Raw genomic sequence first — 15,157 nt, forward strand, 5'->3', positions numbered from 1 at the left:
TTAGGTATTTCTTTTTCTTTTTTTTTTTTTTTTGAGACAGAGTCTTGCTCTGTCACCCAGGCTGGAGTGTAGTGGCGCGATCTCAGCTCACTGCAAGCTCCGCCTCTCAGGTTCATGCCATTCTCCTGCCTCAGCCTCCCCAGCAGCTGGGATTACAGGCGCAAACCGCCACGCCTGGCTAAATTTTTTGTATTTTTAGTAGAGACGGGGTTTCACTGTGTTAGCCAGGATGGTCTCGATCTCCTGACCTTGTGATCTGCCTGCCTTGGCCTCCCAAAGTGCTGGGATTACAGGCGTGAGCCATGGCACCCGGCCTTTTCTTTTTTTTTTTTGAGACAGAGTCTCGCTTTGTCACCCGGACTGGAGTGGTGTGGTGCAATCTGGGCTCACTGCAAGCTCTGCCTCCCAGGTTCAAGGAATTCTCCTGCCTCAGCCTCCTGAGTAGCTGGGATTACAGGTGCATGCCACCATGCTCAGCTAATTTTATTTTTATTTTTTATTTTTAGTAGAGACAGGGTTTCACCATGTTGGTCAGGCTGGTCTCAAACTCCTGACCTCGTGATCCACCTGCCTTGGCCTCCCAAAGTGCCGGGATTACAGGCGTGAGCCACCACGCCTGGCTGTTAGGTATTTCCTGGGATCCAATTGGTTTGGGAAATGCTGCCTACTAAGCCCCTTTTCTAAGATTCTGACTACACGTTAGTCATAAAGGCTCTGAGAAGTCCCCGAATAAAGAAACCCATGTGGCCTGTGTCATCCAGAGTTTTCCAGATTTAACGCGGGCTGGGAACACTACAATATTTTCACAGCGCAGCCTGCCCCAAACAGCAGTTTGAGAAACCATGATCTGGGCCCCTGGTTCTCTTCTTTGTCTTCTGGGAAGCCCAGCAGCTCTGTCATTTGAGAGTCACCGAAGTGGGAGGAAGGAGAGTGAAGAGGGCCAAGCAGGGGTGAGGGTCTAGGAGATGGGAAGTTAAGTTGAAGCTACAAACACAGGTGGATGGTGGCGGGGGCTGGCCCCACGCTTGCTGCAAGCCTGGGGGTCAAGGGGTCCAGATGCGTCTCACCAGGGAGGCCAGCCTTGGCCTGCCCCAGGGAATGCCATCAATACCACACGCACTGCTGTTCCCGCAGACAGTGCTAACCACGTCGTCAAGGATACCATTCTGCTGAGACAGGAGGGAAAACAGGGACCAAGTCTGAATTCCAAGAGTTAAACCTCTAGTGTAATGACAGCAATTTCTTCCCCGTTCTTAAAAAAAAAACTCACTAAAGGAAACAGTGGCTATGTTTTGGAGTACAAATGAGGCACCCAACCCAGCCTGGCTAGATCTCAAATTGCTTCCCCCATACCGTTCGCGTCCTCCCTCTGTAAGTGTAATGGCGCCATGCAACTTGAGGGGATGCCACTGTCCTCAATCAACAGATCCCAGCCTGGATAAGGTCACAATGGCTCCTTTGAGGCCAAAGCTGTACACCTGTGATGCCATATGAAGTACAAGGGAGACAAAAGCAGGCAGAAGAAAGAGCCTTTTGAGAGGGGGGAAAAGAGGCCAGTACCCCGGAGACTGGCACAGTTATACTTGCTGTGTAAGGTGGGCATTAGCTAGCTCTGCTGAGATATCCTTCCTGCGTTCCACATTTAATTAGCAATCATTTGTACTTATCTTTCATCTTTTACTCAATCACATCAAACAGTCAATATCATTTCGAGCAGGAAGAACAGGTAGGGAGAAATTGTCACTAGCCAGAGACTTTCTCATCTACTTAGTACAGAACCAAGAATGTCTGTGTCATCACAGGGCACTGGGTGAATGTAACTGACCCTCATGTGGTCCTCCCCATCTGTCTGCGGTCCCCTGGTCACCAAGCTGCCTTCTGTGATTCAGTGAAATGCCTGGTGTGCTAGGTACATTGTTCTGGGATTTGACTAATAATTAATAAGCAGGGCACAACTAGGCAATTGTGAAGGAATGAAGTTCCTCAGCTCACAGCTTGTAAGGGCCTGGCTTCCTGGGAAATAAGGGAGTCCTGGGCTCTCAGGGAGAGCTCCTTTACCTGAGCAAAGCTCCTTTGTTCCACGTGGTTTGGTGTGGTGGACACAACCACACCTCCCTGCACCTCTTACGGCTTTCAGGACTCCCACCATTCAGGACTCATTTTTCGGCTCTTTAGCACAGTCATTTTGAACCGAAAGAATCAGAAACTTAGGGCAACTTCTGGAAGTTTCTACCCAGTTAGCAAAGAAACCTTCTCAATCCCCTACTTTCCCTAAACTAAGAGGACCAGAAAGTCTGCGGGCCCCATGATATTCTACATCTGCTGACACTCCACTACAAGGGAGTTGCAGTGTCTGTCACTCAGCTTGCACAGTCCCTGCCTGCCTGCAAGCTGCTTGGATCTCTTTGACAGGTAAAAACACAACCATGCAGCTCCTGTCTGGCTGGAGGCTGGGAGGGCTATTGATTGTGTAATCAAGGGCCAAGGGCCAAGGGAGGGTCCCTGGTGAAATCTTGTGCCCAGGATCCCAGATTTCAAGTCAAACCATTGCTCCCTGGAGGCTGCTGGAACAACCATTGGTGAGCAGGCAGTCACTGCCTGCGCTACTTTCATAGAATTGTCAGAGCTGGACAATTGTTGAAGCAAAGAGGATTCACGTCTCATGATAATTTCCATGGCTGCAGTGTTACGCTGAGAAGGATGTTGAGGGCCCATCTTGTCTTGGCAGGAAGAGCGTTATCTGGGGAGAATGTGATAAAGAGGAGTGTACGTTTTGAGGTCTATAGAAAGGAACTGTGAAGGTCTGCGTGGGGACAGCACACATACCCGTATTTACCACTGCTGACCTTGGTCACTCTTCATTTTATCAAGGAGTAACTGAAGATAATTGGAGACTAACGTGATTTCCTTACTGCTATAATTGGTGGCAGAGGTGGGACTGGAACACAGGCAAGAAACATCCCAAGTCACAGGTTCACCTCGTGTCATCTTTGCTTTTTCTTCTCTAAAATGAGGACCCCTCCCACCTCACCCAGGGTGGGAAAGGCCAGTTCATCCCAGAGAGCTGCTAGGAGAGGGCAAGAGACAACTTGGAGTGGCACCGAGGGGCAGCTTTCCTCCCGGCCTCTCTGGACGGAGGGAAAACCCCAGTCTTTTGTGTAATTCCTGGGGGTGTGCCTGCAGCTTTCACCTTCAGCGGCAACAATGAGAAAATCAGGGTAGCACGGCTTGGCCCTAAACTCCACGGCCTAGTCTGAAGGCCCGATGGAAGGTAATGTACGAGTTACAGAATGTGGAATCTGCTTAGGCTTGAGCCCTGTGATCTGAGGGTAGTCCCCTCTGAGCTGGTTTCAGCAGACACCTTTCTCACAGGATTACATATGAGTGCACAGTGGGCAGTCAACAAATACGGACCGATCAGACACACCATGTTTTCTCTTCCCTCGGGGTCTTTGCACATGTAGGTTCCTCTGCTTGGGACGTTTCTCCACTTTCCTGCTCACTGGATCTCTGGGGCACTCAGTTTACACCCTGTCTCTTCAGAGAACACTCTGACTACCCCGAGGGGGTTAGGCACCCCTCTTCTGGGTGTCCACAGCACTCTGAACATATCCTATCACAGCATTTACACCACTGGACGATGGTGGCCTTTCTCCTGGACTAGGCTGTGAAGCTCTGAGGGTAACGACCACAACAGATTCAACTCTGTACCCTCAGTGGCTTGCACTCAGTAAACTCTCAAAGAATACATGCTGGCCAACTTACTACATCCATGCCTTCTGTTCCCACTCCATTCATGGCCACAATAAAGGGCTCTAAACAGAGCACCAAACCCAGAATGCGATTTTTTTTCCCCCAAAGTACTAAAATTTGGGTTTAACAATCAAGTCACCTACAGTTTTGCTTTATATTAACTGTAAAAAGAAGAAATTCCTGAGAGTAAACAGTGCCCTATAGTGAGAATGGATAGCCTGGGGCCCCACTACCTGCTCCTCCAAAGTCTATCTGGCTTAAGACAGAATGGGGAGGCTGGACGCAGTGGCTCACACCTGTAATCCCAGCACTTTGGGAGGCTGAGGTGGGCAGATCACCTGAGGTGGAGTTCAAGACCAGCCTGGCCAACAGGGCGAAACCCCGCCTCTATTAAAAATAAAAAAAATTAGCTGGGCATGGTGGCACGCACCTGTAATCCCAGCTACTCAGGAGGCTGAGGCAGGAGAATCACTTGAACTTGGGAGGTGGAGGTTGCAGTGAGCCAAGATCGCACCACTGCACTCCAGCCTGGGGGACAGAGCCAGACTCTATCTCAAAAAAGAAACAAAAACAAAAAGACAGAATGGGTATACGTCCACGGGTTTTCTAGCTCATTTTCATTTTTGTACTAGCAGCAGGCAGGTGAGAAAGCCAAGATGATCAGGATGCTGTTTTACAAAAGCCTCGGGGTCCTGAAAAGGGGAAGAGACAGAGAATGGTATTTCTAAAGTTTCCCAAGGTTGGGGCTGCCCTTTATATAGCATAGGAACTTGGGGTTACCTGAATGACCTACAATTTCACCTTCTCTTCTAAGCTTTTTCCCAATTTTATAGTCCATCTCATTCTCAAAAATCATTTGAGACCTTGGGAGGTTGAGGCAGGAGGATCGCTTGAGCTCAGGCGTTTGAGATCATCTTGGGCAACATGGTGAAACCCCATCTATATATTTTATTTAATATATTTTTTAAAGTTTATTTAAAAAATAATTTGAGGTGACTGCTATTGTTTCCTCAGGCCTATGTCTATATCAAGGACTTTTAATAAAGAAGGGGCATCCTAGCTGTATGATCTTGGATAAGTGCCTTTCAATCTACTTGAGCTTCAATTTCGTTATCTGTAAAGTGGAAGTAACAATAATCAAACTGGATTGTTGTGATTTATATATAGGCGGCATTTAGCCCAATGCTTGCTATACAGCTTTTCAATAAATGAAAGCTGGTTTCACCAGAAGATCCAGAGAATGGTAAAGTTCTGAGGGGACTTTCAGGAAAAAAAGAAGGCAAGAGAAGAACTAAGGGTTTCTGGGAACTATCTTTTTTTTTTTTTTTTTTTGAGACAGAATCTCACTTTGTCGCCGAGGCTGGAGTGCAGTGGTGCTATCTCTGCTCACTGCAACCTCCGCCTCCTGGGTTCAAGCAATTCTCCCGCCTCAGTCTCCCAAGTAGCTAGGATTACAGGCACGCACCACTGTGCCCGGCTAATTTTTGTATTTTTAGTAGAGACAGGGTTTTGATATGTTGGTCTCGAACTCCTGACCTCTGGTGATCTGCCCGCCTCAGCCTCCCAAAGTTCTGGGATTACAGGCATGAGCCACATCCATGGCCCCTGGGTTTCTGGGAACTATCTGATAGGGAATCTAGAACTCTGCACAAGGGACAGTGGCTATGGAGAACTCTGAAATTTCTCGAATGTTTGTCATTCTTCTGCACAGTCTTTATTTACATCCGCAGTTTAATCTTTTAAATAAAAAAGGCCCAAATACTTATTTAGGGGACCCCATTTTGGAAGAAAGGGAAACAAATTAAGCAACAGGGGAAAATGGCTTAGGAGAGAACAGCAGCAATGTTTGGAGGCCAACAGGAATGAAAACAGGGACGTGAGAACAGGAGAAACCTGGAGGCCTCCTTTTGAGAAGTCAGACCTGAGCAGGCTGTTCCTCATTCCTTCCCTCCTGCTTGCAGAGGTGTGGCCCACAGCGCAAGCATCACAAACCACACTAGTTCTGACAATGCTCTGTTCAGACTCTAGGTAGTCCCATGACCCCTACCTGGTGTAACCTGACCCAGACACCTAGTTACCAGGATGTGTAAAGGACACCTGATTCTTTCTGTGACAGTGTGGTTACCCTAAACCTCGAAGACATGACTACAAAGAGAATCCCAGTCTCTGGCTTCAGTCCATATGAGAACAAGTAAAGCCGCCTGAATCTGGGTCAGAAAGGAAAGTTGCCCTTCTGGAGCACGGGGAGAATTACTGCTTGTCTGACAATCTATCCATAGGGCAGTGGTTCTCAAGCCTGGCCTGGGCAGCAGAGACACCTGGAGAGCTTTGAAAAAAACAGATGCTCCAAGCCAGCACAGACCTACTAAGTACCTCAGGAGTGGGGCCTAGGAATATGTACGGTAGTTTCTAAAAGCACTACAGGTCAAGCTGGGTGTGGTGGTACACACCTGCAATCCCTGCTACTCAGGAGGCTGAGGCAGGAGGATCCCTTGAGCCCAGGAGTTCAAGACCAGCCTGGGCAACATAGCTTGCTCTCATCTCAAAATAAATAAATAAATATATAAAAAATAAAAGCTGTCTGATATTTTATGTGGGCAAATACAAAAAATAAAAGCACTACAAATGGTGACTGTGCTGTGAAGCCAAAGTTGAATATAATGCTTTGTGGAAGTATCTTTTTTTTTTTTTTGAGAGGAAGTCTTGCTCTGTCATCCAGGTTAAAGTTCAATGGTGCGATCTCGGCTCACTGCAACCTCTGCCTCCCGGTTCAGGCAATTCTCCTGCCTCAGTCTCCCGAGTAGCTGGGACTACAGGCGTGCACCACCGTACCCAGCTAATTTTTGTATTTTCAGTAGAGACAGGGTTTCGCCATGATCTGCCCACGTCAGCCTCCCAAAGTGCAGGGATTACAGGCATGAGCCACCGCGCCCGGCTGGAAGTATCATGTTTTGAACTAGAGGGAAATTACTGAAGTTCCACAGAAGGAAATAATAGAAGCTGTCTTTTTATTTATTTATTTTTTTCCCAAGTGGCATCTGCAAACAGACCAGTCTGTTTCAGCTTCTTTGGCTCTCCAAGAGGAGGGAATCAATTAGGAGGCAACTGCATTCAGCTGAACTTTTCCAGGCCTTCCTCATCACCACAGCCGAACTTAATAACAGGTACACTTTTTCCGGAAATTTAGATTTAGATTGAACTAACATTTTAGGAGCACCTGTTTTGTAGCAGGTCCTGCTGCAGACACAAACTACAAGTCCGTGGGAGAGACACTATGTTGTTCTCATTTGGTGTACGTTCCTGGAAATGAAGGAGTGTTCATCAGAGCTGTACCAGTTCCTTACAACACAGTCCTTAGTGAGACGTCTTCCCTGACACAATGCTTTATTACCTGCGATCAACATACAATTTGGAGTTTACTGACTGATGTGTCTTCTTGACATTCTTTTCAATTTCTGTAATGCTGGATGTGGCTAGGCTGATTGCATGACCTTGAATTTATCTGAGGCTTATCCTCACAACCTGTCAAAACATCTAGCTTGAATTTTTTTTTTTTGAGATGGAGTCTCGCTCTGTCACCCAGGCTGGAGTGCAGTGGTGCAATCTCGGCTCACTGCAACCTCCGCCTCCTCGGTTCAAGTGATTCCCCTGCCTCAGCCTCCTGAGCAGCGGGGATTACAGGTGCCCACCACCAAGCCTGGCTAATTTTTTTGTATTTTTAGTAGAGATGGGGTTTCGCCACGTTGGCCAGGCTGGTCTAGAACTCGTGATCTCAGGTGATCCACCGACCTCAGGTGATCCACCCGCCTCAGCCTCCTTAAGTGCTGGGATTACAGGTGTCAGCCACTGTGACCAGCTCTAGCCCAAATTTTAACCATTAAAGTAATACCACATTTGCCTATCCTTTGGAAAATAATCAAACTATTTGCTGGGAACCAAAGAGTTAAAAAGAAGGTACTGCACAAGAGTATGCAGGTGTTTTTTGGTGGAGAGCACTGCACAGATCTTAGCTGATTACCACTATGAACTTTGTCTGTACTGTCTCCATTTTTAAAGATGATGAAACCAAGGCTCAGAGAACCTCAGTAACTTGCCAAGTGCAAAGCTAGGACAAGGATTTGAACCCAAGTATTCTGATTCTCAGACCTGTGCTTTTGCCTTAGCTCCACTTCAGTGGCCCGATAGCCCTTCTGAATGGCTATTTATGTGCAGATTTATAATGGTTGGCAACTGACATACTGTTTTTATCAACCACATGCACAAAGCATGAAATAAGATCCAACAGAATTTTAGGAAGACAAAGTCATAAAAGTAACGAGAGGTTGAGTGACTTCTCTAAGACCAAACAGCTAGTAAGAGGTTGAGCCTATATTTGACCAAACATAGATACTTGGGTCTGTATGGCACCAAAGCAGCTCTTTTTATAAGCCAAGATGCATATACGGTGGAGTGGAGAGAAACTCACATGAGTTTGGAATCAGAAGCCATGGATTCCAGTCCCGTTCCAATCACTTATTAGCGATATCACTCTGGGCAAGTCCCCTGCCCTCTGGAAACAATGGTCTATGACCTACTCTTTACTGACAAGTGAAGATCCAAATGGACGTAAAAGTATTCTGAAAACTTCTTCCAAAAAATCATAATAGAAGAGTAAGAACTCAGGCAGGTCAGTCAGTCAGACATAGGTTTAAATTCTGACTTTGCCGCTGACTGGCTGTGCGACCTTGGACGAGTGATTTTACCTCTTCTGCCTCAGTTTTCATCTGCAAAATGGGGATAAATCAAGTAACTACCCCAAAACACTGTTGTGACAATTAAATGAGAGCATTCATTTAAACAAGCGATTGCCTGACACAATACTCGATCAATAAACATCAGCCATTCATACCCTGATAACTGCTTCTCGGGTCTTTAGCTACCTTCAAGTACGGTCTTTCTGAGCTACCCAAAGCGCCCTGGGCTTCGGCTTCGTCTTGCTATTCTCTGCCCACTTCCTCAGACCCTGTCCCTCTCTTCCCAGTCGACAGCTCGTCTTAAAGCCCTCCAGAAACCCCAGTCCCCTTCCCCGGTTTCGGCGCTGTCTCTTACTCGACGACCTTGGCTGGATCCCCGTGGTGCCCATAGACAAGCGCTCGGACCCGGGCAGGCTCAGCGGATGCAGAGTAGGAGGAGGCGGCAGGTCCGTGACAGCCAGAAGCTGGGAGCAGCCTCCGCCACTGCCGGGCGGCGGCTCGCACCCGCCACAGCGTGCTGCAGACCCACATGCTGCCTCCAACCAACACAGAGCCTGACGCCCCCGGCTACGTCATCTTCCAGCGACTGCGCGCCTGCGCCCCGCCCCGCCCCGCTGGGTGACCACTCCCGAACGCTCCCTTTGAAGGGCGTTTCCTTCCTCCGCTGCCCACGTGGTGGCGCCTCGCTAGAGTGCGTGTGTGTCCGGGGGTGCGGAGCTTGCGAGGCCGCCAAAGCTGCTCTCTCAACAAGGAGAGTCTGGGGCTGGCCCATAGCCGTGTCTACAGCCTGCAGTTTGGTGTTTGATTTGGAGGAAATCATTTACTCTCCCTGGCCTCAGTTTACCCTTCTCCACATAATCTATTGCGTGCTCACCGAGCCAGGCTCTTTAAGCTATTATCTAATTTAATCTCCACTACCATGTAACGGCATAGGGAGGCAAAGCTTACTTCCCTACACTGAGGAGAGTACAGGAAAGCTGCTGTGGAGGCAGGAATACGGGGCTTGGAGTTAGAAAACTTAGGTTCAAATCCTAGCCCTGCCACTTCCTAGCTTGGCCACCATGGGCAAGTGAAACTCTGAACGCATTGTAAAAAACTCTGTTCAGATATAAGACGGGAATCACAAGGAGAAGGGCCCCCTCTCAAAATGCTCACAGTGTAGAAAGGGATTAAGTGGAACACTGGAAAATGCTTGTAAAAAGGTGTAGCCCCGTGAAGGATCTAGTCTTATTTTTGGCGTAGGGAAGACATGAACATTACTAAAACCCCAGATGAGCTGTGGCTCATGCCAGAGTGCAATGCTGTAGTCTGAAGAGAGGTGCTCTGGGATGGAGTGGGGTGAGGTGGGGGCTCATGGAGGAGGTGCTGTTGGAGCCAGCCCTGTGATTCAAAATCTTCTGTGTGCATAAAAATAATCCGAGGTCCCATCTTAGACCTACTGAATTAGAATCTTGCGGATGGGGGTTCCAGGAATCTACATCCTTACAAGCTCCCAAGAATATTCTGATGCAGGTGTCCCAGGAAACAGGTTTTAAGATACTGAGCCAGGGCTTTGAAGGATAAGGAAGAGTTCCTTTCTCTGGATTTTATTGACTTGAAGCTTGCCATCGCCCAGCCTTTCCTCTGAGGAAGAGAGCACAGCAAAGTGCTGTGAGCTAGATTCGGACAAACCTGGCTTTGTGTCCTAGCTCTGTCATTTTCCAGTCATTTGATTTCGGACAAGTCACCAGGCCTCTGTGTCTTCATTTCCTTATTCTTAAAATGGAAAGAATACTAGTTATCTGTTTCAAGATAGTTGTGAGGGTCAAATGAGATATTATCCACTTGAAGCATTTCGTACAATGCTTGGCACATGGAAGCATTTGATAAATATTATTGGGGGTTATTGTGATTAAATGAGAAATATCACACATAAAACTCTCAGACTAGGGTCTGGCTCATAATTTGTGCTCACTAAATGTCTGTACTTGTTTTGATTATTAGAGAAAGTTGGTGTCCCATTGTGGGGGAAAGGCTTGGCCTCACATTTATGGGCACACATACGATGACCAGTCCTGCTTATCCTTTTCCCCAGTGACACATAGGCCTATTTGAGCTGGGAAGTACAACATAACCTTCTGTTGTAAGACTCCCTAAGTGACATTGAGATGTCGACATCCTCTTCTTCACCAAACTGGCTTCTCTGAATTTTTGGGGAGCCCAGTCAGGAAGCCTGAAGAATCATCCAGCAAGTCCTTCTCCTTGGGGCTGGACTGTAGCCTCCTATGCATCCCGATAGCCCTCACTTTTAGTCTAGGCCATCTGGGTTCTCGCAGGGGCATAGTTTGAGGACTATTGACTGAGGGGTTCAAGTCCAATTTCCTGGCCTTGCATTCAAGATTCTTTGCACTCTGACTCCCATGCTGTGTTTTCAGCTTCACCTTCTCCTGCTGGACCGTGCATAGCCTGTGATCCAGCTGCATTTGATACCCATCTTCCCCAGTGTGTCTCGTGCCTTTTTTCAGGCCACTCCTTCTGCATGAAATGCTCTTCACTGCTTCGAAAACTCCAGGTTCAGATGTCATTTCTCTGATGTTTCACAACTCCCTAGGTCATCTGCTGCTGCCTTTGTGTTTTCTCTGGAGCTGTGTTATGGCCTTTAGTACATCGTCTCTTATTTATTCCCTGCTCCAGGCAAGAGTGGAGCCATGTCTGGTTTATCTCTATGACACCAGCACCCGATATGAGCCTGGCACAGGGTAGGTGTCATAAATATTCCATGAATTGCAGGTAATAGAATTTCCTCATGGCCTAGAACTGTCTGTGGTGCCATCTCCTTTTCCTTAGATTTGGGCTGGTCACTCTGGGCCAGGAATTTCCTTCTTTCAAGGATTATAGAAGTTTGTGGGTTTTTATTTTTTATTTTTGAGACAAGAGTTTCACTCTCGTCGCCCAGGCTGGAGTGCAGTGGGATGATCTTGGCTCACCGCAACCTCCGCCTCCCAGGTTCAAGCAGTTCTCCTGCCTCAGCCTCCCGAGTAGCTGGGATTACAGGTGCCCGCAAGTACGTCCGGTTAATTTTTGTATTTATTTATTTATTTTTTAGTAGAGACAGGGTTTCACCATGCTAGTCAGGCTGGTCTCAAACTCCTGACCTCGCCTCTGCCTCCCAAAATGCTGGGATTACAGGCATGAGCCACTGTGCCTGGCCGAAGTTTGTTGTCTTTTTTTTTTTTTTTTTTTTTTTGAGGCGGAGTCTCCCTCTGTCGCCCAGGCTGGAGTGCAGTGGCCGGATCTCAGCTCACTGCAAGCTCCGCCTCCCGGGTTTACGCCATTCTCCGGCCTCAGCCTCCCGAGTAGCTGGGACTACAGGCACCCGCCACCTCGCCCGGCTAGATTTTTGTATTTTTTAGTAGAGACGGGGTTTCACCGTGTTAGCCAGGATGGTCTTGATCTCCTGACCTTGTGATCCGCCCATCTCGGCCTCCCAAAGTGCTGGGATTACAGGCTTGAGCCACCGCGCCCGGCCTAGTTTGTTGTCTTTTAAAAGTAAAGCAGAGTGTCCTCTTCTCATCTGTCTACCTGTTGCTTGTGTTCTTTCTCCCTCCATTATAGTCTCTGCCGTTTTCCCCTGCGCAAAGAGCAAAGGAATGTGGAATCAGTCAGCTCTGGGTTCAAACCTGGGGCCCACTCTCCTTTTACTAGCTGTGTGATCTTGGGCAAGTGTCATATGCTCTCTGACCCTCAGTTTCCACACCTGTAAAATGGGATCACTGGTAAAACGGTTATGAGGCTTCCTCAAGAGTCCTCTGCAAACAGCACCCTTGGTTGTTTCTTCTGTTCACTGGTTTTCTCTCCTTGAGTTTCCTTTTCTGGATGGGCCCCTCTGGCTCCTCTCTGCTCCAGCATCTTTATATCTTAGTTTCTTCCCTAAGGTTTCCCCTTGATTTCTTCTTGCTTCTGCCTCCCTCTCCCTATTTAATTATCTGTGTCCGATTCTTGCCTGCTCTGTGTCTTTTGGTCCCTTTCCTAATTCAGCGTGGAGCTCATCAGCTCTCACAAGAGAGGAGACTAAGAGCCCAGGAACTCTCAGCTCAACTCTACCTCTTCCAGCCCCAGGGCAGCTTCAAGGTGTGCCCATCTCAGCATGAAGCCAGCTAGAAGAGGGGGCAGGGCACAGGGAGGGCCTCCATATACCTTGAACTCCTACGCTGTGTTCAGTGTCACTGCCCAGGGGTCAGACCCATCTGCCCATGACTTTCCCTACTTCAGCAGTCTTTCTAGCTGGAGCTGTTAAAACAAAACAAAACAAAACCAAACCCAGAGATCAGAACTTATTACTCCTTATTACTCTTCTGCTTAATTACTCCACTTCAGTGGCCACTCGTTGCTCTTAGGGTTGAACCTCAAGCCCCTTCCTTGCTCATAGTTTCTTGCCTGACCTACAGACCCTGCTGACTTATTCAGCTGCACCTGGCTCCCTTCTGCCCCCGACTCACTCCATGCCAGCTGCCTGGCTTCCTTGCAGCTGCTTGTACCCACCAGCTCCTGCCTTTGCACAGGCCCCTCTGACTGCAATGTTCCTCCCCACTGATTTGCATGAGGTTATCTCCTTCTCATACTTCAGGTCTCAGTTCAAATGGCACCATGTCACTTCTACAGCAAAGCCCTCTTGGACCACTTATTTAAAGGAGATGCCCCCTCCCTATCTCTTTATCAGTATACTCCCTCGTTTCCTTTAGCATGCATATATTAGATGGTAAGGATATATTTATGTACATGTTTGCTGTTGGGCTCTCCCACTAGAATGTAAGCTTCATGAAGGCTAGGACCATTTGCTTTTCATTCATTCCATCCATTCAGTATTTACTGAGCATCAGTTACATGCCAGAGGCTGGGCGCAGTGGCTCATGCCTGTAATCCCAGCACTTTGGGAGGCGGAGGCAGGTGGATCACCTGAGGTCGGGAGTTCCAGACCAGCCTGGCCAACATGGTGAAACCCTGTCGCTACTAAAAATACAAAAATTAGCCAGGCGTGGTGGTGGCTGCCTGTAATCCCAGTTACTTGCGAGGCTGAGGCAGGAGAATTGTTTGAGTCTGGGAGACGGAGGTTGCAGTGAGCCAAGACCGCGCCATTGCACTCCAGCCTGGGCAACAAGAGTGAAACTCCATCTCGAAATAAAATAAAATAAAATAAAATAAAATAAAAAAATGCCAGATACTGGGCACTGAAATACAAGATGGGTCTTTTCCCAAGGGAGCTTATTTCTAGAGGTGGAGACAGATAATGTATTCATCATATAGCCCATGCTCTGTTTGAGATTGCAGCAATTCCCCTTCCCTTCCCTGTCCCCCGACCACTCTCAAATTTCCTGGTATATGAGACCGTGATAAGGGACATACACCAGAGGGTTTGCTTTTTTTTTTTTTTTTTTTTAGTTGTTTACTCTTCTTGTTTTCCCACTGGAATGTAAGATCCATGAGAGTAGGGAATTTTTGTCTCTTTTATATCTCTACCGTAGCCTATAGTAATTGTAGAATAAATGAATAGACGCTAGTAAATATTTGTTGAATGAATAGGTGTCTGGATGGGAGGCAGGTCTCAGCCCCTATTTAATTCAAACCAAACAACCTTGATTCAAATCTTGGTGCTGCCAAATCCTGTTGCATAACAGTATCTATGCAATATAATTGTTGCATACCTAATATATGATGATTAAATGAGTCCACGTGGGTAAAACACATAGAAGGTACCTAGTCTTACATAGTAATGAGCAACGAGTTTGCAGATCACAGTTCAAGGGCTTGTTCTGGGTAGAGGCCCAAATATATTTAACCTGCGTAGCCTGAGGATAGAGTAGGACCAGTGAGGGTTAGTGAGGGTGGTAGACTTGCACGTCGTGAAACGATAAACTTTCTAAAAGCCGGCGTTTCCAAAGCCCCAACCACCGCTCTTGGCAGGTGATGAGCGAGCGCCCTGTTCCTAGAGGTATGTAGAACACGCATTTGAAGGCGCCAAGGTAGAAGGGATTCAGGCATCGGATGGGACAGAGGCCGGGTGTCCCTGGGTCACTGTCCCTGAGAGCGCTGTACGGGAGCTAGGCGTGGGCCATGAGCGTGCTCGCCTGGCAGTATTGGTGCCTGGTCCGTGGAGAGGTCCGTGGGCGTCCAGGCCCAGCCGCGGGGCCTCATGGCGGGGAGGATGCGGGAGCGGGGGAGGGGCGCGCCGGGGCTAGCGGGCGGCCGGACCCGCCTGCAGCACCCGCCGCGGCCAGCAGGGAGCGCCGCGAGACCGCCGAACCCGCGGCCGGGCCTGACGTCAGCGCCCCGCTTGCTCCGGCTCCCGCTCTGGACTCGGCGCCAGTCCCGCTCCGCGCCGCGCCGCTCCGCTCCAGCTAGGGCTCCGGCTCGCCTCTGGCTAGGCTCGGGCTCCGGCGGCGGCGTCCCCCGCGCCGGGCCCCGGGACGGGCGGCGGCGCTCCAACCATGGCCAGTGCCCAGGCGCTCGTGCTGGCGCTCACCTTCCAGCTCTGCGCGCCGGAGACCGAGACTCCGGCAGGTAAGCGCGCGGCGGCCGGACCGAGCCTGCCCCGCCGAGCCTCGGGGCCCGTGGCGTAGCTCGGAAGAAAGTGTGAGTGTTGAGTGACCAGGTGTTACGAGCGTGCTCCCTGTGTGTGTCTGAGCGTAGGATGG

The 15,157-nt window shown here is 48.8% G+C and overlaps 2 protein-coding genes across 13 annotated transcripts in view; one reads left to right on the forward strand and one right to left on the reverse strand.

The window, feature by feature from the left end:
- The window catches only part of MECR (mitochondrial trans-2-enoyl-CoA reductase), a 37,122-nt gene extending 28,052 nt beyond the window's left edge, over positions 1 to 9,070 (reverse strand). For 4 of the 8 annotated variants that reach the window (XM_025354441.1, XM_025354461.1, XM_025354433.1 and 1 more), the window contains exon 1: positions 8,842 to 9,070. In XM_025354441.1, coding sequence (XP_025210226.1) covers positions 8,842 to 9,017 — 176 coding nt within the window. In that variant the 5' untranslated portion in view covers positions 9,018 to 9,070. Of the gene's footprint in view, positions 1 to 1,353; positions 1,479 to 8,841 lie in introns of all 8 variants that reach the window. The other 4 variants (XM_025354487.1, XM_025354469.1, XM_025354478.1 and 1 more) reach the window with 2 other exon arrangements.
- A 5,751-nt stretch (positions 9,071 to 14,821) lies between these two features.
- PTPRU (protein tyrosine phosphatase, receptor type U) overlaps positions 14,822 to 15,157 on the forward strand; it is an 89,261-nt gene continuing 88,925 nt past the window's right edge. For 4 of the 5 annotated variants that reach the window (XM_025355738.1, XM_025355758.1, XM_025355767.1 and 1 more), the window contains exon 1: positions 14,822 to 15,023. In XM_025355738.1, coding sequence (XP_025211523.1) covers positions 14,951 to 15,023 — 73 coding nt within the window. In that variant the 5' untranslated portion in view covers positions 14,822 to 14,950. The remainder of the gene's footprint in view (positions 15,024 to 15,157) is intronic. The other variant, XM_025355748.1, reaches the window with a different exon arrangement.

Source organism: Theropithecus gelada, chromosome 1 (genome assembly GCF_003255815.1).
Source record: "Theropithecus gelada isolate Dixy chromosome 1, Tgel_1.0, whole genome shotgun sequence".
In the NCBI taxonomy this organism is placed as follows: domain Eukaryota; kingdom Metazoa; phylum Chordata; class Mammalia; order Primates; family Cercopithecidae; genus Theropithecus; species Theropithecus gelada.